Genomic DNA, 25,534 nt, shown 5'->3' with positions numbered 1-25,534 from the left:
CCCTGCGGCGGCCCGGGACCACCTGCGAGGAGCACACGCGCGGTCCAGAGAGAGTGGCCCTAAACAGAGAATCGCCTTCTCCGTCCCCCGGGGCTACCACTCGGCGTGGCTGTGTCTGCTGCAAACACGTCTTTGTTTAGGGAAATGTTGGAGGGACCTTGTGAGAGTGAAAACAGGCCCCGGAGCCGGGTCTGCAAGGAGATGAGGGACAGGACGGAGTTTTCATCTAAGGAAAAGCGCAGAAGAGGAGGAAGGAGGCAGCGAAGCCGCAGGATGGAGCTGAGGCCCCAGGGCTTGTCCTCAGGGGCAGGGCTGGCCGATGGGCAGTTCCTCGCCGCCGGCTGGCACGGCCCATGAGGTTGTCAGGCCTCCCCGCGGACCTGGCCCTTGCACAGAAGCTCCTGGTAATCGAGGAAAAGGCTGAGCCCAACGAGACGACACGAAGGGTGGTAGGTGCGTCCGTGCAGCACAAGCAGCAACTGTGAGCCACGGTGACCTCGTGAAGGCCAAGAGCAGCTGCCAAGGAGCGTCCAGAAGATGTGGTGCCCGGCCCCCCAGACCCAGAGGGGCCCGCGCGGAGCCCGAGCACAGACAGCCCGTCTTAAAGCGTGTTTTAGGGGCACCTGGGTGGCTCAGTGGTTGAGTGTCTGCCTTGGGCTCACGGTGTGACCTGGGACCCCAGGATCGAGTCCTGCATCGGGCTCCCCGCAGGGAGCCTGCCTCTCTCTCCATCTCTCATGAATAAATAAATCTTAAAAAAAAAAAAAAAGCACGTTTTAAAGTAAGTGAGAAGGTCCACACATGCTTTCCATGTAGTTATGCCTCTCTGTCACCTGTCACGATGCTTCATCATGTGACTCTGCTTTATAAACAGCAGTTCCCGTAAACACACTACACGTAAGTCGTGGTCAGAGTTTCCGAGGCCCCTAGAAGCGACGGCTCAGAGTCGAGGGCGGGAGCATTTTCTCAGTTCTTGGTACAAAATGCACAATTACGCTGCCAACACCCTCACTTCACACCTTCCAAAGATGCAGCATCTGCACTTGGGGAAACGCTGCTGACGTGGATTTTAAAAACTAGTCTCTCAATGGTGAACATTAACAAGGCAGGAAACAACACATGTTGGAGAGGATGCGGAGAAAGGGGAACCCTCTGCACTGCTGGTGGGAATGTGACCTGGTGCAGCCGCTCTGGAAAACTGTGTGGAGGTTCCTCAAGGAGTTAAAAATAGACCTGCCCTACGACCCAGCAATTGCACTGCTGGGATTTACCCCAAAGATACAGATGCAGGGAAACGCCGGGACACCTGCACCCCGAGGTTTATAACAGCAACATCCACAATAGCCAGACTGTGGGAGGAGCCTCGGTGTCCGACAGATGATGGATAGAGACGCTGTGGTCTGTGTGGACAGTGGGATATTCCTCAGCCGTTAGAAAGGACAAATACCCACCATGTGCTTCGACGTGGATGGACCTGGAGGGGATGATGCTGAGTGAAGTAAGTCTGAGAAGGACAAACATTATATGGTCTCACTCATACGGGAAATATAAACATTAGTGAAAGGGAATAAAGGGGAAAGGAGAGAAAATGAGTGAAAATATCAATGAGGGAGACAGAACATGAAGACTCCTAACTCTGGGAAACGAACAAGGGGTAGCAGAAGGGAGGGGGGCGGGTGGTGGGGGTGACTGGGTGACGGGCACTGAGGGGGGCACTTGGCGGGATGAGCACTGGGTGTTATGCTATATGTTGGCAAATTGAACTCCAATAAAAAAATAAATAAATAAAATAAATAAAAACTCGTCTCGTGTCACTTCAGTTTCCTTGGTCACAGCGACCAGGTGTGTGGGAGCCCACCTGCCGTTCGGGGGCCCCCCCCGTCCACCCCGATGGGACCACCACCGACTCTCCTCTACGTTTCTCAGCACGTGCGTGGATCCGTTCTACCCGAGGCTGCCTTCCCGGTTTATGTGATTCTGCTGTGCAATTCAGCATTTCTAGGTAATTCCATTTATGAAAAATTAACTCATTAAGTGCTATGGCGAGAGCCCACGAACCTTAGGTCTCATCGTTACATACGAGAACGATGATTTTCAAGAATCACGCTAAAGCGTCAGGTCACGTGATCATTCAGCCACTGCACAAACACGCATCTTAAATAAAACAAGAGTTACTTACCGAATCCAAAAAGCAAAGGTAAGACCCCGAGCTCTGTGCTATTGCTTGATTTTTAGAATATCCAACTGTTTAAAGAGAGAGAGAGAGAGAGAAAAGTTCTTTTATGATTCACTTTTCCGTGGCCCCCTCCTTCCTGGACCTTGGGGTATGTGTGCTACCCGGGACCCGTGAGGGACAAAGCCAGCTCCGCTGTGGCCGAGTGAGAGGGAAGCGAAAGGACAGCAGCGCCGAGGGCAGCGCCGAGGGAGGGGTGCCCGCTGCGGGGACCCAGCAGCCACTGTGACGCTGCGCTACGCCACGGGCGGGGTTGAAAAAATAAAAAATAACAAAATCCCCGAATGGAAGCGCCCGAGCAGACGCTGGCGGGAACGCTCTTTGCAGAGTGTGCGCGGCTCCAAGCCGAGATGCGGCCGCCAGTGGCACCTGCACGCGTGTCCCGGGGCCGCCACGCCTGCACACGGCCCGTGACCTCACGGCCCCGCGAGCAGCAGGCCCCCCACGCTCACCGAGGTGTGACCGGCCCGGCGCCGCCGCAGAGGGGACGGATGCGCCTGAACACTCTGGCCTGTGCACACGTGGGTGCCGTTCGCGTGGCTCCACGCAGCGCCTTCACCCGGAGCCAGGTGGCCGCCTCGGGAGGGGCCAGGCTGCGGGCAGGGGCCTCGGGTGGGCGACAGCCCTCGCGGGCGCCGGGGACACACTGTGCTCAGCTTGAGAAAACGCCCGGGACGGTGGGCGAGTGCACTTGCCGTGTGGGCCTCATGTTGCAACAAACGTCTAGAACACTCTCCGCCTTCCAAGAGGGTACAAGTGAGTCAGAAAACGTTAGATGACGACCTCTGGCTACGCGCCCGACGGAAGGGGCTGGAACGAGCCAGGAGGCCCACGGGGACGGGGGCGAGCGGCCCGGGCGTGCCGAGGGGCCTCCAGGCTCGGGGCCTGTGGGGCGCACACCCGCCCGGGACGCGGCCAGCACCGGCCCGTCACCCGTCTGCGGCCACAGCCACAAGGCACACGCAGCCCCCTGGGCTCGCGCTCCAACTCCCCAAAGGACATCCCGCGGGGGCCACAGCCACAGCCACACCCCAGTTTTCCAGCCCTGGGGCAGGGAGGGAAGGCAGTGCCACAGCTGGCAGCTCCGAGCAGACTTGGGCGCCAGCTGGTCCCACAGGCCAGAGGAGGGACATGCCAGTGCCAGGTCGCCCAGGCCATGACCCAGCGCCGCAGCCACGCAGGTTGTCTTCACTCAAGGTAGCAGCTCAGCGGAGTGGCCTGGATCTCCAGGACCCGCAAGTGTAGCACGCAGGGAAGGTGCAGGGGCCGGGGGGTGATTAGCGGCACCAGACACAGCTGTGGTGAAGCCTCACAGGACCTCACAGGATGTCGCCCAAAGAGCTGCACGTGGGCGACACAACGGGAAGAGACGGTCCACAGTCACATTTAAATTAGCAGAGGTTAGGGGCCCCCGGGGGCTCAGCGGTGGAGCGTCTGCCTTTGGCCCAGGACGTGACCCCGGGGTCCCGGGATCGAGTCCCGCATCGAGGCCCCCGCAGGGGCCTGCCTCTCCCTCTGCCTGGGTCTCTGCCTCTCTTTCTCTCTCATGAATAAATAAAATCTTTATAAAAAATAAAATCAACTGGCGGGAGTTCTGTTTAAAAAGCTGCTTAGTGGAGTCACGTTTCAGAACAGGAAAGATGGAAGCAGAACTTGGATGATGAGGGAAAACACGCCTCACTAAGAAGCTGGAAGGTCCTCGCGACGAGGTATGTTTGGCAAAGACAAGGAATTTGCTTTAATATCACTGCCTCGGAGAAAGTCAAATGTTTGCACCAGGGCCTGATGTCTGGGAGGCCGTCCCTTCGTGACGGAGCCAGTTGTCATGGTCACAGCGGGAAACACGCCGCTGTCCTCACTCTTGGAGAGAAGAGGGCGGAATTGCGGTGTTTCATTTAGCAACTCACCACGTCTTTAAGAAACGTTTTGCTCTGTTATGTTATTTCGTATCATAAAATAACAGTAAATGTGTCTTAATCCAATTTAAATAACTTAGCACTCCTGAAAAAGGAAGCACCGGGGATTTCTGTTATCCAATAGTTGACATAACTTCTACTTCAGAAAATACCAGTGTAGGGAGATATGCTCGTTCAGATGTCCTCACGTCAACCCCGTTCCATAATCATGACGCGGGGCCCCCCTGAATTCACCTTGCTGCCTTCAAAACGACAACACGATGGCTTCATTGCTTCACGCTATGACAACTCAATCTTCTCGTCATTGACAAAATACACATGAACGTGACACGAGTTACATCTAATCTATGGCAAGTATTTTATGGGGCCCCTGGGTGGCTCAGTGGGCTCAGGTCATGATCCTGGGGTCCTGGGGTCAAGCCCCAAGCTGGGGGCTTCCTGCTCAGCGGGGCATCTGCTTCTCCCTCTGCCCCTGCCTCCCCTGCTCAGGCACATGTGCACACACGTGCTCTCTAATAAACAATAAAATAGGGGGTGCCTGGGTGCCTCGGCGGTTGAGCACCTGCCTGCAGCCCAGGATGTGATCCCGGAATTCTGGGATCGCATCCTGCATCAGGCTCCCTGCAAGGAGCCTGCTTCTCCCTCTGCCTGTGTCTCTGCCTCTCTCTCTGTGTCTCTCATGAATAAACAAACAAAATATTAAAAAAAGACAAACAATAAAATAAAAAAAAAAAAGGAGATTAGATAAGCAAAGACACACCAGTCACCAAAATGCCTTCAACTTCCTTCATCAACTATGGAAGAGGGAAAATATCTTAATTAAACAATATTTTAAAACAATCTTCAAGCTAGTTTCAGAAACCATGATTTGTTGGCACATATCTCAGAAACAAGTTGAAATAGATGTTCTACAATAACTGATTTCTTTAAAGTTTTCTATTTCAAACAATGAAAACAAAAAATAACTTGGGGAAAAAAAAGTCTTCCAGATGCATGAGATAATGGTGCAGATGAGGATGACAGGAATAGGGCAGCTCCTGAGTGGCTCCAGCAGCTATGTCTTCTCAACAAAGGCCATGGGCACCTGCTGCCCGCAAAGGAAACAGGCCCAGAGAGGTGGGGGTGGGGGGTTGGTTGGAAGTGACACCAGGAGAGCCACTCGACCACCAAAACTGGCAGACAAGTGCAGAGAGAAAACAGGATGGGAAGGGGCTTTGAGGGCAAGCAGCGTCTGAGAAGTGAACATCTCTCCCACTCACACCTCTCCCAACCCTACCCCATACCCTGACCCACCCCCTGCCCACCCTTGAAATGAGGAGACCTACAGGATTCCCTGAAGTCCAAAGCCACAAGGGTGTGAGGCTGACACCACACCACTCCTGAGGTCATTTTATTTTATTTTATTTTTTTCTGAGGTCATTTTAAAGCAGATTCTCAGCTGCAAATGCACCCCAGCATCTCTTAGAAAGCATCCACAATCCCGGTGCAGACGCTGGACGCAAACCAGTTACTCGAGACTATCTTAGAGGGGACTCACGCTCTGGCACCAGGGCTCCCAAAGCTTCGCAGGCACTGCTAATGTGCAACCGAAGTTGAGGCCTGCAATTTAGGGGACAGACTCGACCACCAGCTCCAGCCTCGTCATCTAGCCTACCTCCTCCTCCAACCCAGCAGTATACGCACAAGTACTAATTTCAAGTCTTACACAAAAACTTAAAAGTAAAGCCAAAGGAAGCCCAATATATCACAATTAAAGCTAAGAATACAAAGGTAATCAGGATCCCGGGTGGCGCAGTGGTTTGGCGCCTGCCTTTGGCCCAGGGTGCGATCCTGGAGACCCCGGATCGAATCCCACGTCAGGCTCCCGGTGCATGGAGCCTGCTTCTCTCTCTGCCAATGTCTCTGCCTCTCTCTCTGTCTCTGTATGACTATCAAAAATAAATAAAAAATAAAAAATAAAAAGGAATACAAAGGTAATCATTCAGGATAAAAACAGGGTGCATGAAAGCACCTACACCTTGACCCAGCATTACAAAATTTTAAAACACAAAGAGAAAAATCTGAAACACGTTCAGAAAAGAAAACTTTGAAGAGCCAGACTCTAGAGGACACCAGAAGATAATGAGGCAACCCTTCAAAATTCTAAGGGAAATTGCTTTGAACCTAGAATTCTATACCCAGCCAAACTGTCAACTGAGCCTAAGTACAAAATGAAGACATTTTCAGACACTTAAAAACCCCAAATATTTTACCATCAACAGACCAGATACAGAAAACATGCTTTAAGGACTAGTCCAGGAACACAATGAAAGAACATATAAAGTAAAGATTAAATAAAAGAAAAAGAAAAGGGGAAAACCCCAAAAAGTGGCAGGTGCGTAGACAGTAAAAGAGAATAAGGCATAGGTGTTTACAGGCCCCACAGATCCGGACACTTGGGAGCCCCCAAGCACAGCACGAGCCTCACCCACCACCATGTGGTCGGCAGCGAGAAGTGACTCACTGGTGATGCCGTGAGTGCTGTTTCTACGAGGTTTCAACTGCCAGAATCAATTTATTAGTAAAGCACATAAAACAAGTTACAGAACAGAGTTGAAGATCATGCACCCTGACAACATGATTCAATCATAACAAACCAAACCCTTGAGGGGGGAAATGAGAAGAGCAGCATGGGGCACTCCAGTGGCTAAACCGTGTCCTCTTTCGCCGTGAGTACTGACTGACACTGTGTGAATGAAGTCAAGTGAGAACCAAAACACGCCAGTGCTTCTAAGGTGTGGGGCTTCTGAGTGTCACTGTAGACCCTTCTGTATGCGTGAATTTATTTTTATCACATGATGGTATTCAAATATTTGTGATTACCCAAAGCAGACATTTCTGAGAACAAGGTAAGTGCTTTTTTTCCCCATCATGTACACAGGCTGTAGGGCTAGTTTGTGCAGGAGGTTGAGACAAAGGTTGCTGAGCTGCTACACACAATTACTGCTTGCAAAAACGCTCTATCAGCAAGCCCAAGGCCAACTGCTCTTATTTCTAATCAGACACCAAAACAAGCACCAAAAAGCTACAGATCAATTTTCCATATGTCCATAGACACAAAAATCCTAAAGGAAACTCAATAATTGTACAAAAATACCATCAAGTCATTGCTGATAATTCTAACACTGTTCATTGTTACCAAAAATACTACCATAATTGCTAAATGAAGCGTTAGGAGAAAAAAATATGCAATCACCTTAACAGATACCTAAGAGATATTTAATAAAAGTCTATACTGACCTCTCATTTTCTGAAGGCTAAGTTAGGAATCCTAAGTTAACTCAAGAAAAGTATCGTCAGAAAGCAACAGTAAACAAACTTAACAATGAAACCCCAGGAACCTTCCCTAAGTCAGGAACAGTACAAGGATTCAGTAATATGATTCCACATTGTACTTCTATACTTCTTATCCCAATTAAAAAATATGAAAAGTAAAGTATAAATCAGAAAATAAAAAAGAAGCAAAGCAATAATGTTTCTGCAGGGTCAGACTGCCTAATTACAAAATCAGAGATAACATAAGAAACTGAGTTGGGTACGATGGTGAACCAACAAACCGGGTGTCCACTCACCTACTGACAGTAAGACAGTATGTAAGTTATGTATCACAGGTCTATAACATGCAGAAATTCTTCACCTGGCAAAAAAAACACTTCAAATGTGATGGAGAAATTAAGACATTGCTAGATAAACAAGTGCTGAGGGGGCTCTTCACCCGTAGGCCTGCCCTCACCAGAAACACCGACAGGCATCCTTCAGGGTGTCACAGAAACACATTAGACAGAACCTGAAACCATGCAAAGGAGTCAAAGACATTAATAAAGTTTAAAACATGGATAAACATAAAAGGCAGTATTGTTTTATTTTTACTTTGAATTTTTTCCTCTCTGACTTAAAAGACAAATACATTGGGCAATGATTATAAATCTATGTCAGTGCGTGCATGATATTGATGTAAACTGTGACAACATCAAGTGGGAATGGTGCTCTATACGCTACTGAAGCTAAATTAGTGTTAATTCAAACTAGGCTGTTATAAATTTAATACATTAATTGTAATCTCCCCAATAAGCACTAAGAAAATACCTTACAAGTACACACGATAGGAAATGAGAAGGGAATCACAATGGCACACTAGAAAGAAGTAATCACACACAAGAAAGCAGTAACAGAGGGCTATTGAACAAAATGATGTAAGGTGTACAGATGCACAACAAGGTGGTAAAAGGCCTTCTTTGTCACTAATTACTTTGAACGTAAATGGATTAAATGCTCCATTAAAAGGCAAAGATTGGGAGAATGGATTTTAAAAACACACGGTCCATTTAAATGCTGTCTATAAGAGATTCACCTTAGATCCCAAGGCACAGAGGAGTTAAAAGTGAAAGAATGGAAAAATATATTCCACTCAACTAATAACCCAAGAATACTGGATTGTCTGCCTAACAGATGCTCTATATGACAGTGGAATATCCTTAGACATATTCCTAGGAGATGTTTAGATATTCTTGGGGACATATCCCTAGAGATAAGTGGAAATTAAAGCACAATACACCAAAATTTATGGGTTGCAAATAAGAGCAGTGCTCAGAGAGAAATTTACAGCTATAAATGCCTATGTAACAGGGATCTCAAATTACTAACCTAACTTTATATGTTAAGAAGCTAAAAAAGAAAAGCTAAATGCACAGCTAGCAAAGGAAGAAATTAATAAAGATCAGAGCAGAAATAAATGAAACTGAAAGTAAAAAACAAACAAACAAACAAGAGAAATCAATGAAACCAAATGTTGGTCCTTTGAAAAGATCAATAAAATTGGCAACTTTCAGCTGGAAAAGAGAAAACTCAAAATTACTGAAATCCAAAGTGAAAGTGGGTGCCTTACTACTGATTTTAGCAGAAATTTAAGAGGATTCTAAGAAAATACTACAAACTGTGTGCCAATCAATTAGATAATCTACAAAGGTTTTTGTCCTAAGGGACAAATTTGTATAAATATACAAACTACCAAACTTGATTCAAGAAGAAATAAAAAATATGAACAGACCTATAACAAATAGACTGAATCAGTAATAAAAGGCTTCCAACAGGGCAGCCGCAGTGGCGCAGCGGTTTAGCGCCGCCTGCAGCCCGGGGTGTGATCCTGGAGACCCGGGATCGGGTCCCACGTCGGGCTTGTTGCCTGGAGCCTGCTTCTCCCTCTGCCTGTGTCTCTGCCTCTCTCTCTCTCTCTCTGTGTCTCTATGAATAAATAAATAAAAAATCTTAAAAAAAAAAAAAAAAAAAAAGGCTTCCAACAAAAGGGGCGCCTGCGTGGCTCAGTTGGTGAAGCATCTGGCTTCAGCTCAGGTCATGATCTAGGGGTCCTGGGGTTGAGCCCCATGTCGGGCTCCCTGCTCAGCGGGGAGCCTGCCTCTCCCTCTCCCTTTGCTGCTCCTCCTACTCATGCTCTCTCTCCCTTCCCTCAAATAAATAAAACTTTTAAAACAAAACAAAACAAAACAAAAACCTTCCAATAAAGAAAAGGCCGGGACCAGATGATTTCACTGATGAATTCTACCAAACATATAGAGAATAACACCAATCCCTTCCACTCTTAAAAAAAAAAAAAGAAAAAGAAAAAAAAGAACACTTGTTCTATGAGGCTAGTATCACTCTGATACCACAGCCAAAGACATCACAGGAAAGGAAAACCATACACCAACATCTCTTACAAATATATATGCAGAAATCTCCACAACAGGCAAATCTGTACAGGAAACGTAGATTAGTGGTGGTGCAGGGCTGGTGGGAGCAGGGTATGGGGATCAGTGATGGCTACAGGACAGCAGGTCCATGTCTGAAGTGATGAAAACATCCTCAGACTGACTGGGGGTGCGCAGTTCTGTGAATGCACTAAAAACCATCTGACTGTGTACTTTAGGTGAACTATGTGGCATATGAATCAACCCGTTATAAAAAATATTTGACTAATTCAAAGGAAGGCAGAAAAGGAAGAAAACGGGAAACAAAGAAATGGAAGTAATATAGAACCAATAGCAAGAAGATAGACTCAAACCTAAGATATCAATAATCACACTAAGTGTAACTAATGTAAATAAACAGTTAAAAGGTGAAGATCGTCAGATTGGATTTGCTGTATGAGAATCTACAGGGAAGTGCACTTCAACAAATGGGTTACAAGTTCAAAGAGAAGGAAAACCTATATTATGTTAATACTAGTCAAAAGCAAGGCAATTAAATTAATATCTAAATGTAGATTTCAGAGCAAAGAAAATTAGCAAGATCAAGAGGCGTATTTCATGATGATGAAGGGTCAATTCTTCATAACAACCCTAAAAGTTAACAGTTTCAAAATACTGTTAACCCAAATTGACAAAACTCCAGAGACGGACAGCAAAGTGTACAGAGTTGGAGACTTCAATGCCCCTTCTCAGTAACTGACAGGACACGTCAGCAAGACTCCAGTAGATTTAAATGACCGACCTCAGCTTGACCTGATTCAATTTACAGAAGACTCCATCCAACACCATCAGCTACACAACCTTCTCAGGTGCACACAGAACATCTGCAAGGACAGCCACATGGTCACGCCAAAGCATGTTCTCTTACCACGGAGGAGTTCCATGAGAAATCAGTAACAAAAAAATTCTGGAAAACCTCTCAAATATTTGGAAACCAAGTAACATACTTCTAAATAACCCATAAATCAAATAACTCAAAAGAAAATTAGGTGTTTTGAAACTGAACAAAAATGAAAAGAACGTATCGATGTTGCTAAAGCATTTTATATCATAAAATGCCTATAGAAGGTGTCAAATCAATGACCTCAACTTCCACTTTAAAAATTAGGAAAGAAAAGGGGGTGCCTGGCTGGCTCAGTCCCCTGAGGCTGGGCAGATTCACTTGGTTTTAGCTCAGGTCCTGAGCTCAGGTGCTTGGGGCTCTGCTGGGGTGGGGAGTCCCCCTGACTCTCTATCCCCCACCCCTCCCCCCTGCTCCTGCCCCCCCCCCCACACTCCAGGGCACTCACTCAAGTCTGCTCTCCCTCCCTCTAAAATAAATAAATAAATATTTTTTTTTAATTAGGAAAAGAAAATTTTAAGCCAAAAGCAAGCAGAAAAAAGCAAATACAGATCAGAGTGGAAACAGAAAACAGGCAAAACAGATGAAAGAAAATATAGAAAAGCAGCAAAATTAAAAACTAGTTCTTTAAGGTTTTCAAAACACTGGGCACAAACAAATCTAATGTCACAAGAAAAGAGTTTTAAGAAGTAGAGGTGACCAATAATATGATCATTCACACTAAAAATAAAAACACCCCACAGCTTTTTGTTAAGCTGAGCAAGTATAAAGTATGTGTGGTGGTCTCATACAAACCTTCAGCAAAGAATAAGAAATTTAGGTGCACTGGGTTCTTAATACGTGATAAATTTATTATTCGGGATACTTTACACCAGGATTCGAATATGAAATATTTAGGAAAGTTAATAAAAGCTTAGGGATCCCTGGGTGGCAAAAAGCTTATTAAAAGCGCAGTCAGGGGCCCGGCAGGGGCGCTGGGTGCCCAGCACCGTTACCACTTACAGACCCCACGGGGAGAGAGACTCCTCACAGGTGGTAACTACTTTAGCAACCAGGTCCAGGATGGAAGGTTTTCTGCTGCCCCGGCAACAGGCCAGCCAATAGGAGACAGCCATGGCTCAGCCAATGGGAGGCGGCCATGGCCCAGCCAATGGGAGACAGCCACAGTCCAGCCAATGGGAAGACACTATACATCCAGCTCCCGGTTTACTCCAATGGTTTTTCTGTTTACAAGAGCCCCGCCCACCCCCTCCTATAAGAAGAGGCTCCTCTGGGATCCCCGGGTGGCACAGCGGTTTGGCGCCTGCCTGTGGCCCAGGGTGCGATCCTGGAGACCCGGGATCGAATCCCACGTCGGACTCCCGGTGCATGGAGCCTGCTTCTCCCTCTGCCTGTGTCTCTGCCTCTCTCTCTCTCTGTGTGTGACTATCATAAATAAATAAAAATTTTTTAAAAAAAGAGGCTCCTCTGCTTGCTGCCCTGCCTGTGGTTGGGGTGGAGCCTGCGTGTTCCTGGGGGAGGGGGGTCCTCCTCTGACCCCCAAGCCCCCTTCCCAGGTGGCGGAATGGCTGGCGGGGCTCAGTGTGTGGAAGGACACGAGTCCTAAGAAGCCACCCCACAGGGCCAGACAGTAAAGCAAACAGGGTCACTGACCTCCACGCGGATAAGGAGACTCGTGCCCGCCAATGACCACGGGGATGCCAGAATCTTCCAGCTTCGCCTTCCACTCCTCCAGGATCCTCAGAGACTGGTCCTGAAAGCAGGAGGACACGGGTGGCTCGGGAGCCTTCCCTGCGCACAGAGGGGGCTCCCACGGGCCGAGTCCGCACCTACCTTACTGGCATCGTTGAAAACCGACAGCTCCATGGGGCCTGCGAAGTCCTGCTGCAGAACCGACCTCAGGCACTCGTGCAGCCAGCGCTCGGCGTTGTGCACCGGGAGGATGATGGACTGCAACCCCGAGCGAGCCGGTCGGCGCAGCACGGGCCGGAGCTCGTGCCGGTGCCGGTGCCCGTGCCCGGACTTTCTCACCCGTCACCGGCACGCACCAGCACCGTGCAGCAGCACCGAGCACCGAGCACCCCGCACCAGCACCCACCCTGTGCACCAGTACCAGCATGCACACCAGCACCGAGCACTGCGTACCAGCAAACCCACAAGTACCACTCACCAGCACCAGCACCGAGCACAGCACACCAGCACCACACCATGCACCAGCACTGACACTGCACACCAGCACCTCGCACCAACACTGTGCACACGCACTGTGAACCAGCACCCGCTCCGTGCAATGGGCACCCGCACCAGCATCCGCACCATTCACCGGGACCACGCACCAGCACCGAGCACCAGCACCGAGCGTGGAGGCCAGGGTCACAGGCGGCCCAGAGTAAGGCTTCTAGGGAAATACTGCTCCCCAGACAGAAGGTGCCCGTTCCTTCCCGCCAGGCTCTTAGCGTCCTTTTACTCCGTAAGATTTATACTGTCTTAGATTGCCCTGAGCTAGTCTTTTGGATGCTTTTGAAAAGGAAACAAAAATCTGAAAGGCACCCAAGACTTTCCCAATTCAATGGCAAATTCATGTGTTTTCCAATCACTGGTCGGAAACATCATTTTGGTTGAAACAAGCAGCTCTTCTCCAGCCCACTCATGAAAAGAACCTGTTGGCCTTTTCTCAGTGGAGTAAGCATCTTCCAAAGCCATGACGCTAGAGAAGCTGCAACAAAGTCTTGAGGTCCCTGGACACCCGCTTTAACAGAAATGGGTGGGTGCTGGGGACATGGGGGCCTCTGTCCTTCTGCTCTACTTAGCTTAGGACAGTTTGACACGTCCTCTCCTACAGCAGATGAAACAAAAACGCCCAAAGTGTATGGAGTAAAACCAGAGGAACCGACTGCCACCAAGGAACAGAAGACAGGAACCGCCTTAACTTTGCATGTTAGCACGTGAAGCGAGTACAGGGTGCCCAGAGTTAGAGACTCGTGTCCCCCAGCCTGGAGTGTATACCCCACTGAGAAGGGGAGCCGTTCCTGAACGGGACACAGAGACTCGGGCCGTCCGGGCGTGCACAGCTCACGGGCACGCACCTACGGACGTGTGCACACGGGTGTTCGACATCCACACAGCAAACAGCTCGATAAAAACACCAGCTCCGAAGATGGCTTAGAAAAGCCCGTGGACTGAGCACAGTCTGGTCAAGTTCTTTACTCTGAGGATCTGACTGAACAGTGATAACCCTTCTGGAATTCATCTTTCCAAAAAAGTGGTCACCTAATTTACTTACAGACCTATTTTTAGAGGAAATATGATTCCTTAAAGAAAACAGGAAAGAACATTTTTACTGTTCTCAAGATCTACAACACAAAACCTAATGTGAATTCCTGTCCAGGGTGGACACTGATTAAATTCCTGGGCTGCAGGTTGCTTGGGGGCAAAGATCCTCCCAGGTGAGCCCCCGGGGAGTGCACGCCGCTGAGTGCAGCCCCGAGAGGGAGGAGGGCAGAGGAAGGATGGAAGAGGGGGGCTCAAGGAAGGAGGGCTGGAGGGTGGAGGGAGGAGGGCTGGAGGGTGGAGGGAGGAAGAACAGGGAGGAGGGCTGGAGGGAAGAAGGCTAGAGGGAGGAGGGCTGGGGGAAGAGGATTGGAGGGAGGAGGGCTGGAGGGAGGAGGATGGAGGCTTGGAGGAAGGAGGGCTGGAGGGAGGAGGATGGAAGATTGGAGGAAGGAGGGGTGGAGGAAGGAGGGCTGGAAGGAGGAGGCGTGGAGGGAAGAGGCCTGGAGGGAGGAGGGCAGAGGGAGGAGGATGGAGGGTTGGAGGAAGGAGAGCTGGAGGGTGGAGGGAGAGGGTGGAGGGAGAGGGTAAAGGGAGTTGGACTAGAGGGAGGAGGGCAGAGGGAGGAGGGCAGAGGGAGGAGGGAAGAGGATGGAGGGAGGAAGTCTAGAGGGCAGAGGGAGGGGCGGACGGAGGAGGAAGAAGGCAAGAGGGCTGGAGGGAGGAGAGAGGAGGGAGGAGGGGGGAGAGGAGGAGAGCCGGAGGGAGGAGGGCTGGAGGATGGAGGGGGGAGGGGGGAGGGAGGGGGCGGCCCCGCGCCCTCGGCCCGGCACCTACCACGTGGGGCGCGGCGGCGGGGTCCCCCCGGGGCCGCATGACCGCTCGCTCCTCCGGCCGCCCCTCCCCCGGGGCTACTGCGCGTGCGGCTCGCGGGGGCGGCCCGAGGCCGGCGCGGCCCATTGGCTCGCGGAGCCGTCGGTCGCGGGTGGAGGGGCGCGGCCTGAGCGGCGGAAGCCCGGGGAGGGGGAGGGAGGGGGAGGGAGGGGGAGGGAGGGGGCGCCCCGAGCCCCGCAGCCGCACCCGCACCCGCACCCCACGGCCCCCGCTGCACCGCCCCGCCAGCCTCCCGGGCGTGACCTGCGGCCGTGACCCCCGCGGTCCTCCCAGCGCGCGAGCCCGTGACCCGCTTTACAGCCGTCGCTGCCCGGATCGAAGATTAAACGCAAACCGTTCGATACATTGTATCTGCTTTAGATTTTTGTTTTCTTTTTTTTAAACATTGTATTTATTTATTCCTGAGAGACCCAGAGAGAGAGGGAGAGAGCCAGGCCGAGGGAGAAGCAGGCCCCACGCAGGGAGCCCGACGCGGGACTGGATCCCGGGACCCCGGGTCACGCCCTGCCCCGCCCCCCGCCCCCGCCCCTTGGGTTTTTGAAGCATCACTTCAAGTGTGACCTCTGCCGACCCCACGTCAGCACTTGCCAAGCCTGTCGCCCGGGAAGCTCCTGGGCCACATGAGCGGGGCCGTGCTCCGGCGGGGGATGGGGCAGCCTGGGGGGTCACTGCCGGCCCCGGTGCTCCCCAGCTCCACCGGTTGGACGCAGTTTGCTCTCCGCCAGCTGAGCACCATGAGCCGCCAGCGCCCCTGCAGCCTTGGGGCCCGCACCTCCTCGCAAGCGTCGGGAGCAAGAGGAGAGGGGCCCACGCGGTGCCTGCGCCCCCACGCCCGCGGGGTCAGAACGGGCCTTGGCTGCCCAGCCTCGCTTCCTGTTCGCATCTTGCTGCCAGAAATTTGCTTTTCACCGCCTTTTCCCTGATAACAGTTGGCTGTCGCCTGCCTTTTGCAAACATGCCGAGCACTAAGCGGCACTGGAGGAAGGCAGGGCGGAGGCTGCGTGAACCCCGAGGCCGGGGACCGGGGGGCACTGGGGGCACTGGAGCGGGGCCGAGGGAAGCTGGCTCTCCGGGTGACCTCCTCCACGCAGCCGCCGCGTGTGCAGACGAGCCGGTGCTGGCTGAGTTCCCAAGCCTGGTGCCAGTTCACATGCAGACACGGCCCGGCAGCCCCGTGAGGCGCTGCCGTGGGGACAGACGTGGAGAGGCCTGGGCGCTGGGCCGCAGCTCACAGGGAGCCTGCCCCGAGGGCGGCGGGGGGGCCGGGAGCCCCAGGTGTCCAGCCGGATGGGAGGCCTGCGCTCAGCCTGCAGGACGCAGCAGCCACGCGGCCCAGGGCCTCACCCTGGGACGTGTTCGTGGGAGCAGCCAGCTGCTGGCCCAAGCGTGGTGAGGGCTGTACGGGCTCTTCCACGTTGTTCGAACCCGGGGCCTCACTGGGCCGGCCTGACGGCTCATCCAGGGGTGGCGGCCAGGTGACGTCTTAAGGTCCTGCAGGACCTAGACCTGTTGGGACGTGATTACATCAACTCCCACGGCAGCAGCCTTAGTCCCTGGGTGTCAGACCCGCTGAGCTTCCATGGCCACAGCAGCGACTCTGAGTCATTCTCTCATCCCCTCCACCGGGTCGGCCACTGCGCACAGGGGCAGGGAGCCCCAGGCCCGTCGTCGAGCCCCACAGCCTGGGCGGGGGTCGGCCAGTGGGTGAGTGTGAAATCCGGAGCAGCACCCGCGGGGCAGCCCGGGAGCACCACCTTTGTCTTCTCCCCTGGGGGCTCTCAGCCATCGGGGAGGCACGGACCCCGGCTCAGCTCCTCTCTGGGCCGACCCCGCCCCTGCTGGGCCCAGGGTTTGCCAAGTGCTGTCACAGGAGGATGGCTGGTGGAACTGGGCTGGACTCCGTGGGCCAGACACCTGAAGTCACGTCCCGTGGAGGAGGGGATGGGCAGCCCTCTGTGGCCCACGCCGAGAGCCAACACCCATGCAGCCCCCTGCCCACCCAGGACACGACGAGTGTCTCCTGATGAGCGCCTGATGGGCAGAAGCCGTGATGCTAGCCCACGTGTTGTGCTCTCCGGCCCGGGCTAACCCCACGCAGGGAGGAGTGGCCCCCTCACTGAGCATTTCCCAAGAGCCGGGCGCTTTAGGACTAGGGTGTCATGAAAGCCTGGAGAACACAGTTGACCCGAAGCCCGAGTCTGGACTGCTCCCTGGACGGGCTGGAGGAAGTAATGAGGTTCCCATTAGAGGGTGCATTCAATTAGCAGCTGAGCAAACATCTGGAGTGGATTTGACGCAAGCATCCGAGGATCACACAGTGTTTGTCTTGGCCTCGCGGCCCAGAGAGCCGAGCCGGAGTCGGGCCTTTGCAGTGAGGGATTTCGCTCCTGGGAAGCTGGGAGCGGGACGGCGCGGCAGGGGAGGAGAGGGAGCCAGGACCGGCGCGCTCTGTGGGCAGCTGGGGGCTCTGGAGAAGCGTCCGTGGGGGCGCGCCCTTGGCTCTGTCCTGTGGGGTTGCCCCCTGGGCCGTTGACCGGCCTGCCCCTCTGGGCGGTGGTGCAGGGTCCCACAGGTGTCCCCGAGGTGCGCAGCACACGGTGGGCCAGGGGAGGCCTGCCCACAACTGCGTGCGGTGGGCCTGGCGGGAACCAGGGTCAGGACTGGGGTGGCAAGGGCTGGGCAGGAGGGAGAGGAAGCCAGCCCAGGTTGGGGAGGCTTCGAATAGGGCCTCCGCCTGCCACAGCTGAGGCTGAGTGATCCCAGCCATGTGCCGTCCAGGCTCTGGATACCTCGAGCAGGTGGCCGGTGCCCCCGGGGTGCGTGCACAGCGGGTGGCCGTGCTTGAGCACCGAGGCGCCCGGCAACCAGCCAGGAGAGGCCAGTTAGACGTCTTCCTCCTGTGTCTCCATAGGAAGGTGGCATCTGTGGAGACAGGGTTCCGGTACATTCGCAGAACTCCGGGAGGCGGGGAAGCCAGAGGTTTCGGGGTGACTGCAGCCCTTCTTGCGAGGCCTGTGGAAAGCTGCCGACCCACTGACAGGGCGGGGCCTGGCCCTCCGCCTGCCTCAGCTCCTGGGTCCCCCATCGTTCACGGGGTAGGGGGGGCTGTGTGGGCCCCGACGCCCGTCAGATCCTCCCCATGTCCTTTTATCTGCAGCCACGTGGGCAGAGGGAGAGGACGTGGTCACAGGGTGGCCGGGCACGTGGGGTGAGGCCCCGCCGGGACTGGTTCTGGCTTTGCTGCCTCCTGGCCCGGTGGCCCTATGGCATCTCAGCCCCTGTGCCCGTGCGAGCGTCCACCTCTCGTGCCTTCTTCCAGTCAGGCTGGGGTCTCAGGCTCCGAGTGGCTAACAGCCAGTGGCTGCCCACACCTGCTGCGGGGACCCCCGGGGCCTCCCACCTGCAAGCCTCCACCTGTGGGCCTCCACCTGCCAGCCTCAGCCTGCCGACCTCCACCTGTGGGCCCCTGCCTCCCGGCCTCCACCTGTGGGCCCCCACCTGCCAGCCTCAGCCTGCCGACCTCCACCTGTGGGCCTCCACCTGCGGGCCTCCACCTGCCCCCCGCAGCACCTCCTACCAGGCAGTATGCCTACCGCGCACCCGCTGCTGCCCGCCCTCACCCTCCTCCAGTCCAGCTCTCTGGGCTGTGGGGCACAGCCTCCAGGGGGCTCCTCTTCCTGCCCCTCCCCACGGGCCCCCTCCTGCACCGCATGAGCTGGGTGTCACCCCCCAGGCGCCCTCAGGCCCCCGAGTGGAACACATCCAGAGCCCTCCTCCGGCTCCTGGAGAGGGGGACGTGGTGCGTCCTGTGCCCGTGGCCGGCAGACGCCCCTAAATACTGGAGGACCCACGTTCCCCAGGACGCCCGAGGGCAAGGACGGGCCTTCGCGCAGGGTCTCCTCCACTTTTAACGGTGAGGGCTGCTCTGCTGCAGAAAAGTATGAAAAGACACATTTCAAAGGAGGAAAACCATGACTTGTCCAAACAGAAATGAACCCGCGTCACAGATTTTACCACATTGGTTCACGGGGAACCAGTGGGACCTGACGTCTGGGTGACAGGCCACGGGGCAGAGGCGATGAGGAAGGGGGACGGGGAGGCGCCCACAGCCCGGGCTGGGTTTGCCGCGAGCTGCCCCTGCGTGGGGCCCACACGCGGCTCTGTGGACAGGGTCCCGTTATTTTTTGGCGCAGGGAGTTGTTAGGTCGCCCCCCGTGAGGTTGCGCGCTGACCCCGTGGAGCCAGCTGTCCCCCCGAGGGCTCCGCACAGACACGTGCGACCTCAGTGGCCCCGCGCGATGTTCTTCCCTCTCGGCCCAGGAGGGAGCCTCTCTGTCTGCGCCCCCCGCGTCCAGCCCTCAGGCCACGCCACTGAGGGTCACGGCTGTCACCTGGCCCCAGGGGCCGCGTGGAGATGGCCCTGGGCGCTGCTCCCCGGGTGAGACTGAGGGGATGTCGCCGCGGGGAGGGAGAGCTGAGCGCCTGCGGCTGCTGTGGGGCAGGTGACAGCTGGCCCGGACCCCTGCCGCCCGCGTGTCCCCTGCCTCCCCACGTGGCCCCGGGACGGCCAGGAGCCCTGCACATGCACTGACTTGCTGCCCACGGCTGCTGCTGCGACAAACCGACTCCCTTGTCTCCACCCAGGAGCCCCTGGACAGCCGCGCCCCTGGGTGTCCCGCAGTGTCCCACCCAGAGTCCCGCCCAGAGTCCTGCACACCGTCCCGCACAGCATCCCGCACACCCCGCGGGTCGGGCCTGCGCTCAGCGCCACTGGCCTGGCTCCACTGACACCTCCCTCCGGGACCTCGAGCTTGAGGAGGCGCAGGCTCCTGCCGTGTTCGCCCCACCCGGCCCCGCCGCTCTGCCCCCAGCACCGCCTCCCCCGACGTTGCCGCGTCCGTGGGGCAGGGACACGGTCCTCTGTCCGCTGCCAACTCCCCGCGGCCGGCAGAGTCCACGCGCTTGTGAGCCAGCGCTGAGCCCGGCCCGGGGGTGCAGGGCGGCCTGGGGCCCCCGGCCCACCACCCTCAGTCGGTTGATCATTACACGCGTCCCACGGGGATCCCGTTAAGGGCCCAGCAGTGACCGAGCTCACACGGCGCCCTCCGGGGACCTCGCGGGCGGCCAGCCCAGCCCCACCGTCCCCTCCACAACAAGTGCCGTTGGACTGAAGCTGCAGCTTGGCCGGCTCCTCCGAGGGGCCCCCCAAGCCTGCACCCACACGCGGCCACCGCCATTGTCACCAGCACTTGCCAGCGCTGCGACGGCCACTGTGGGCAGAGCTCCCCCGCTGTCTTCCCGTGAGGGGCTTGGCCGCACTTGTGAACGTATTTCTACTAAAGTGGACACAGCCCTGAGCAAGTGGGAACGAGTTTAATTTTTCTTAACAGTGAACACTCAAAATAATGAGCATCTTATGTTTCCAAGATTTATGTATTTGTTGGGGTGCAGGTGATTGAGGTGCCCGTGGCCTTGCGGGTGTTGTGGGGGAACAGGGCCCCGTCTCCACCCTGCAGGCCTGACCGTGGGGCCAGCGGCAGGGCCAAGGCCCGGGCCTCCTCCGTCCAGCCCAGGGGAACCTGCTCACCCCATTCCCCGAGCTGCACCCAGAATGTTCCCAGTCTCAGCCCTGGCAGCCCGGAGGCCTGAAACCTGCAACCACTGGTCACTGAGCCCCTGCAAGGACCGGTAGCCAGGGCTTGGGGGGGCGGATGTGTGACTGTCTGATGGCCCCGTGGGGAGGGAGGGGCCCGGGCCCCCTGCAGGCGGGGAGGAGAACACCTGACACCTGGGGTGCAGGGGCACCCTGGCCTCTCTGGTCGGCTCCCCTGGCCTTTTGCTGGCTCAGGCGCCTGCGGTGACCGTGGGGGTCATGAGGCTCCGCGTCCTGCCTGGGGCGCCCGTGGCCCCTGAGCACAGCGGCAGGGACAAAGGCTGTCTCCGTCCCGAAGGGCCCGGCTGTGCTGCTCAGGCCGCGTCCTGGTCCAGGCACGACTGGGGCCCCCAGGGTCGCGGCAGCCCCACAGCCTGGGGAGGACACGTGGAAGCTGTCACCGCGCTGCTCCTTCCTGTGGCTGGGGGATTTCCTCCCGTGTTATCTGTGAATCTGGACCGAGAAGCGCTGTCCTCGAGCGAGGGCGTCACTGACTGAGCGGGGCAGCTGTCACCGGGCCGCCCTCCTGCTGCCTCGGGAGACACAGGGACGGAAGCACCGGGGCCGTGGCCAGAGGCACTGGTGAGGGCACAGACCCCGGGGCGGCCGAGGCCCGGCTGCGGGGCAGTCACCCGCCGTCCCTCCCCGGGCGACGCGCTGGAGAAAGGCTGCGCAGAGCGTGGCAGGCGCGTCCTCCGCCGGGCTGGGACCGCGGGCGTCTGGGGGTCCCGACACGGGCCCTGGCAGGGGCGCCCTCGGCCGTGTTCCCCCGCGGACGTGCTGAGCGCGCCGGCCACACTGGCCGCTCCTGGAGCGGGTTCCTCAGCGCCCAGGCCCGCCCCACCCAGGCCCTGGTGCCGCACGGTCGTGGAAGACCCCGATCTCAGAGCGGGCGAGCGACAGCGAGGGGGCCCCAGGGCGCGGGAACTCCAGGGCGCCGCTGCCCGAACTCAGCTCCCTGGGATCGGATCCGCCTGAGCCAGGAGCAAGCGTTGGGCGTCCAGGCGCCCGTTCCATGCACGTCGGCTCGTGTGTGTCCCATGGCCCTGCAGGTGTTCACGCCGCGGCTGGCTCCTCGCGGAAGGCGGCCTGGACGTGGGCCTCGAGCCCGCCCGGAAGAGCGTCTCTTCGGTCTTTCTGGGGTCGGCGGGGTGAGGGTAGGTCGGCTTCACTCAGATTTAAAACGACAAGGACCGGACCCAAGACCTGGGAGTGTGGGCGACACGGGCGGTGACCCGCAGCCCCCCAGGGCCATCTGGGGGACAGTTATTTTTGCCGTTTGAGGTTTTGTGCTTCCTGCTTGGACATTTTGGGAAGCACAGGAAACACATGGTTTGAAGTAAAGAAAGCCGAGTGCCTGCAGACCTCGTCCGCGGGTGTGCCCGGGTGACGGGGGCGGGGCCTCGTTGCCCACGGTGAGGACCCGAGAAGGCTCTTCCTCGGAAGGTGCTGGAAACGGCCCATGGTGGCTGTGCCGCATCTCCCTCCTGAACGACTACCGTGGGTGCTGACTCGCACCCGGGCCCCGGGACACGAGTGGGGCCCCGAAGGCCCATCCCCCATCCCGCCTCCCAGCCCTGGCTTGCAGGTGTCCGCAGCCAGGACAGTGGCTCCCCCTCCGGTCTGGGAACCCACAGGGGCTGGAGGCGGCTCTCCCGGACGGGTGACCTGCGGGACATGGCTGGCGCGCGCTGTGAGGGGCACACGCCCAGCGGCCACGGGGACGGAGCACCCCCCACGGGGCTCCCACGGAGCTGTCTGCCCCAGCTAATGTCCTGCTGGACGCCGACCACATGCAGGTGTCATAGGGGGTCCCGGGGCCCCAAGACGAGCAAGACGCCTGGGGTCCATGCTCCTCAGCACCCCCAGCCCAGCCCGCCAGGGCCTCCCTAACCACCGGCTGGGGATGGCAGCGCGGCCTCCCTCGTGGGGTGCGCGGGACGGAGGGGGGCCTCCACAGGGGGAGGAGGGGGCGCCCGGCAGGTCCTGCCCGCCCCGGGGCCGCTCCCGTCCCTGCCTGCGCCCTGCGCGCGGCGGCGGCACTCTGGGGGCCCGAGCCCTCGCCAGGGTCAGGAAGGACCGTGGGTGGGCAGGCTGGGCGGTTGCCAGGCCGGGAGACTGTGGACATTCAGAGCTGGTCACCCAGGGAGATGGCAGCCGCTCGCCGCCCTCAGCTGGGCCTGAAAGGAGTGAGAACAGACGGAATTCAAAGATGCCCACAAAAGGGCTTCCTGGCGACAGCAGGACCTCGCCCCCTTCTCCTCCGCACCCCCCCCCCTGTGCTGGCGCCTCGGGGCGCTGCACCCCAGCCGACAAGCGGGCCGCGGAAGCAAAGTGGACCCCCGTCCCCACCCCCACCCCCACCCCCACCCCCACCCCGTGTCGTCTGAAAAAGTGGGTTTGAAATCCAGATCCTGCCTCACAGGCACCAGCGTCGGCCTAGAGGGCCCTGCAGGCACCTGCAGACTTGTGTTGCGCGTGCCCTGCCTGGGGGCCCGGGTCCACGGAGAACTCCACGCACACGCTCGTGCTCAACGTGCACCGCGCACAGTGCTCACCTGCACGCACGTGCAGTCATGCACGCTCACGCACACACACAATGCTCACATGCACACACACATGCATACACACACGTGCACATGCACACATTTTGCACACTCACACACAAACACAATGCTCATGTGCATATGCACATGCACACACACACGTCCAATCGTGTACATTCACATACACAATGCTCACATGCATAGACACACTCGCACACGTGCAATTGTGCACATGCACACACATAAACACAATGCTCATGTGTATACACACGTGCACACACTCAGACACTCAAACGCTCACACACACATGCACCTGCAACCCAGTGGGAGAACGGGGAGATGCATCCTTGCACGGCAGCTGTAGAGTGAAGGGAAACCACTCCTTCTTCTCTCGGTTCCTCTGGCACAATTGACTTTCTCCCAGCAAGTGTACTCACTCTCCTGTTCAAGAAATTTGACTGACAACGTTTTCACGGGCTCTCGGGCGTTCCCACGTCACTTTCTCAACGACATTCTGAGGCTGGCAGGCAGGTGGCTGCTCAGGTCAAGGGGGCAGGAGGAGGGTGACGCCCACAGGCACCTCCCCCACTCTGAGCGCCTGTGGCTGCCACGGCCGCTTGGGGGGGACAAGGCCAGGCCACGGCCCCCCGCGCCCCACGCGGTCCCACCGTGACTTCCTCAAGTCCACTTACAGGTGGGAACAGGAGGATCGAAGCAGGGATGGTCGTCCTCAAACACCACACAGAGCGCGCTGGGGGTTGCGGAGGACGCTGCATCTCCGTCTGGCCCTGGCGCTCCAGGCACCACGTGGCCCACGCGACAGCGCAGCTCACACCGCAGCCCGCACCCATCCTGGCGCCTCCTCCCATCCTGGGCCCCACTCACCCCACTCAAACCCCCGGCCCTTAGGTCGTTCGGTAAAGTGGCCGAAGTACTACGCTCTGGGGAGGAACGGTCGCCTCCAGCAGCCGGAGAGACCTGGAGAGACCCGTTAGGTGGTGGCCTCTTCCTGGGTCGTGGGACGTCCGGCTAAGCGCTCACCCCCGAAGACCTGGCTCCGCACTCCCCACGCCACGGGGCCCAGAAATGTTGCCGAGGACTGAAGCCTCTGAGTAACTGTTGGATTGACTCCTGCCTCTGACCGCAGATGTCTTGCCAGTAGGTCTCGAGGAGCCACGAGCACTGTCATCCATGTGACGGACAAGCGTGCGATCTTGTGGGAGGGCTGGCGGTCAAGGTCCCCGAGAGATGAAGTCTGAGGCCGGGGGGAGCATCGGCGTCGGCCCGAGGTCGCATGACCTGGCCCTGGGGCCCAGCAGGTGGGCGCAGAGGCAGGCCTCCTCCCGGCCACAGGCTGCGCTCCAGGGGCCGCTCCAGCAGGGACGTCGCCGCGGGGCTGCTGGAGCCCCTGGTGACCACAACGTGGCCCGCGGCCACTCTCCACGGCCCAGCCGCCCCGGCCAAGCAGGCGAGAATTACGGGAGGTGGCAGGAGCCCCACCGGGCGCTGATCCCGCCGCCTCGCGCCTGCCGCTTTCCCAGGCAGGCGGTTCGGGCCTCCGCCCTGGGCCTCGCTGCCCAGGGAGCCCCCCCGCCCCCGCAGCCCTGGCGCTGTGGGGTCCGCCAGCTGAGCCTGCGTCCACTCTCACCAAGCGTTCTGGAACTCGGGAGGGAGACAGGCTGGGTCCGGGCCACGCGGGACCTGTGGAGACGAAGGCACGGGCCCCCACAGGTCCTCGCCCTGACGGGCCACCACCAAGGTTTGGGTCCCTCGGACTCGGCGTCTGTGCAAAACCAGTAACGGGTGCTCCCTGGAGGCTGCGATCGCGCCTCCTCCCGGGGGCACAGGTACCCAGGGAAAGCCCACAGGAGCCTCTGGGGAAGCCGGGGACGGAGATGGACTGGTGTGTTCTCGGTGGTTGCCGCAGCCTTCCTGGGGGACACTGCCCAACCCCCCACCCCCCTGCTTCAAGGTGTTCTGGGTCCATGACGCACTCGGGTCTGGGAGCTGGTGGAGGGGTCATGAGCCTGTTTCTATGATTCGGGCCAGGTTTTTCCTCCCTTGACCTCGAATATCCCTGCGGGTGCAGGTCAAGTGAGAGTCCCTGTGCTTCCTGGGGTTCCTGAGCAGCAGGGCGCCACCAAGCGACCCACCGCGGGGCCCCCCAGGCCTGTGAGTCGGAGGATTCTGACGTGGCTCCACCCCACGTCCACCCGTGAGACCGCGCCCCCCTCCTTTCGGCAGGTGGGTGCCCCCACTTGGCCCCTGCCACCCCTGCCACCCTGGGACCTCAGCACTCCACTGAGTTTCAGTTTTCCAGTTGAGTTGCATGGTCCCTTCTAGGAAGGGGCCACGGGGCTCTTCAGGGGTGCCGGGGTCCCCACTGTCTCGGTGGGAG

At 57.2% G+C, this 25,534-nt stretch overlaps 1 protein-coding gene across 2 annotated transcripts in view; it reads right to left on the bottom strand.

The window, feature by feature from the left end:
• B3GNTL1 (UDP-GlcNAc:betaGal beta-1,3-N-acetylglucosaminyltransferase like 1) overlaps nucleotides 1-15,011 on the bottom strand; it is a 49,704-nt gene extending 34,693 nt beyond the window's left edge. Inside the window, exons 1-4 of one of the 2 annotated variants that reach the window (XM_072745300.1) lie at nucleotides 14,881-15,011; nucleotides 12,607-12,723; nucleotides 12,427-12,526; nucleotides 2,180-2,244 (exon numbers count right to left, since the gene is read on the bottom strand). In XM_072745300.1, coding sequence (XP_072601401.1) covers nucleotides 2,180-2,244; nucleotides 12,427-12,526; nucleotides 12,607-12,723; nucleotides 14,881-15,003 — 405 coding nt within the window. In that variant the 5' untranslated portion in view covers nucleotides 15,004-15,011. Of the gene's footprint in view, nucleotides 1-2,179; nucleotides 2,245-12,426; nucleotides 12,527-12,606; nucleotides 12,724-13,859; nucleotides 14,000-14,880 lie in introns of those variants that run through there. The other variant, XM_072745301.1, reaches the window with a different exon arrangement.
• Between the last annotated feature and the right edge of the window lie 10,523 nt (nucleotides 15,012-25,534).

This window comes from Vulpes vulpes, chromosome 2, assembly GCF_048418805.1.
Source record: "Vulpes vulpes isolate BD-2025 chromosome 2, VulVul3, whole genome shotgun sequence".
In the NCBI taxonomy this organism is placed as follows: Eukaryota; Metazoa; Chordata; class Mammalia; order Carnivora; family Canidae; genus Vulpes; species Vulpes vulpes.
Note: the sequence above shows the minus strand (reverse complement) of the source record. Positions and strands in the feature narration are given on the sequence as shown.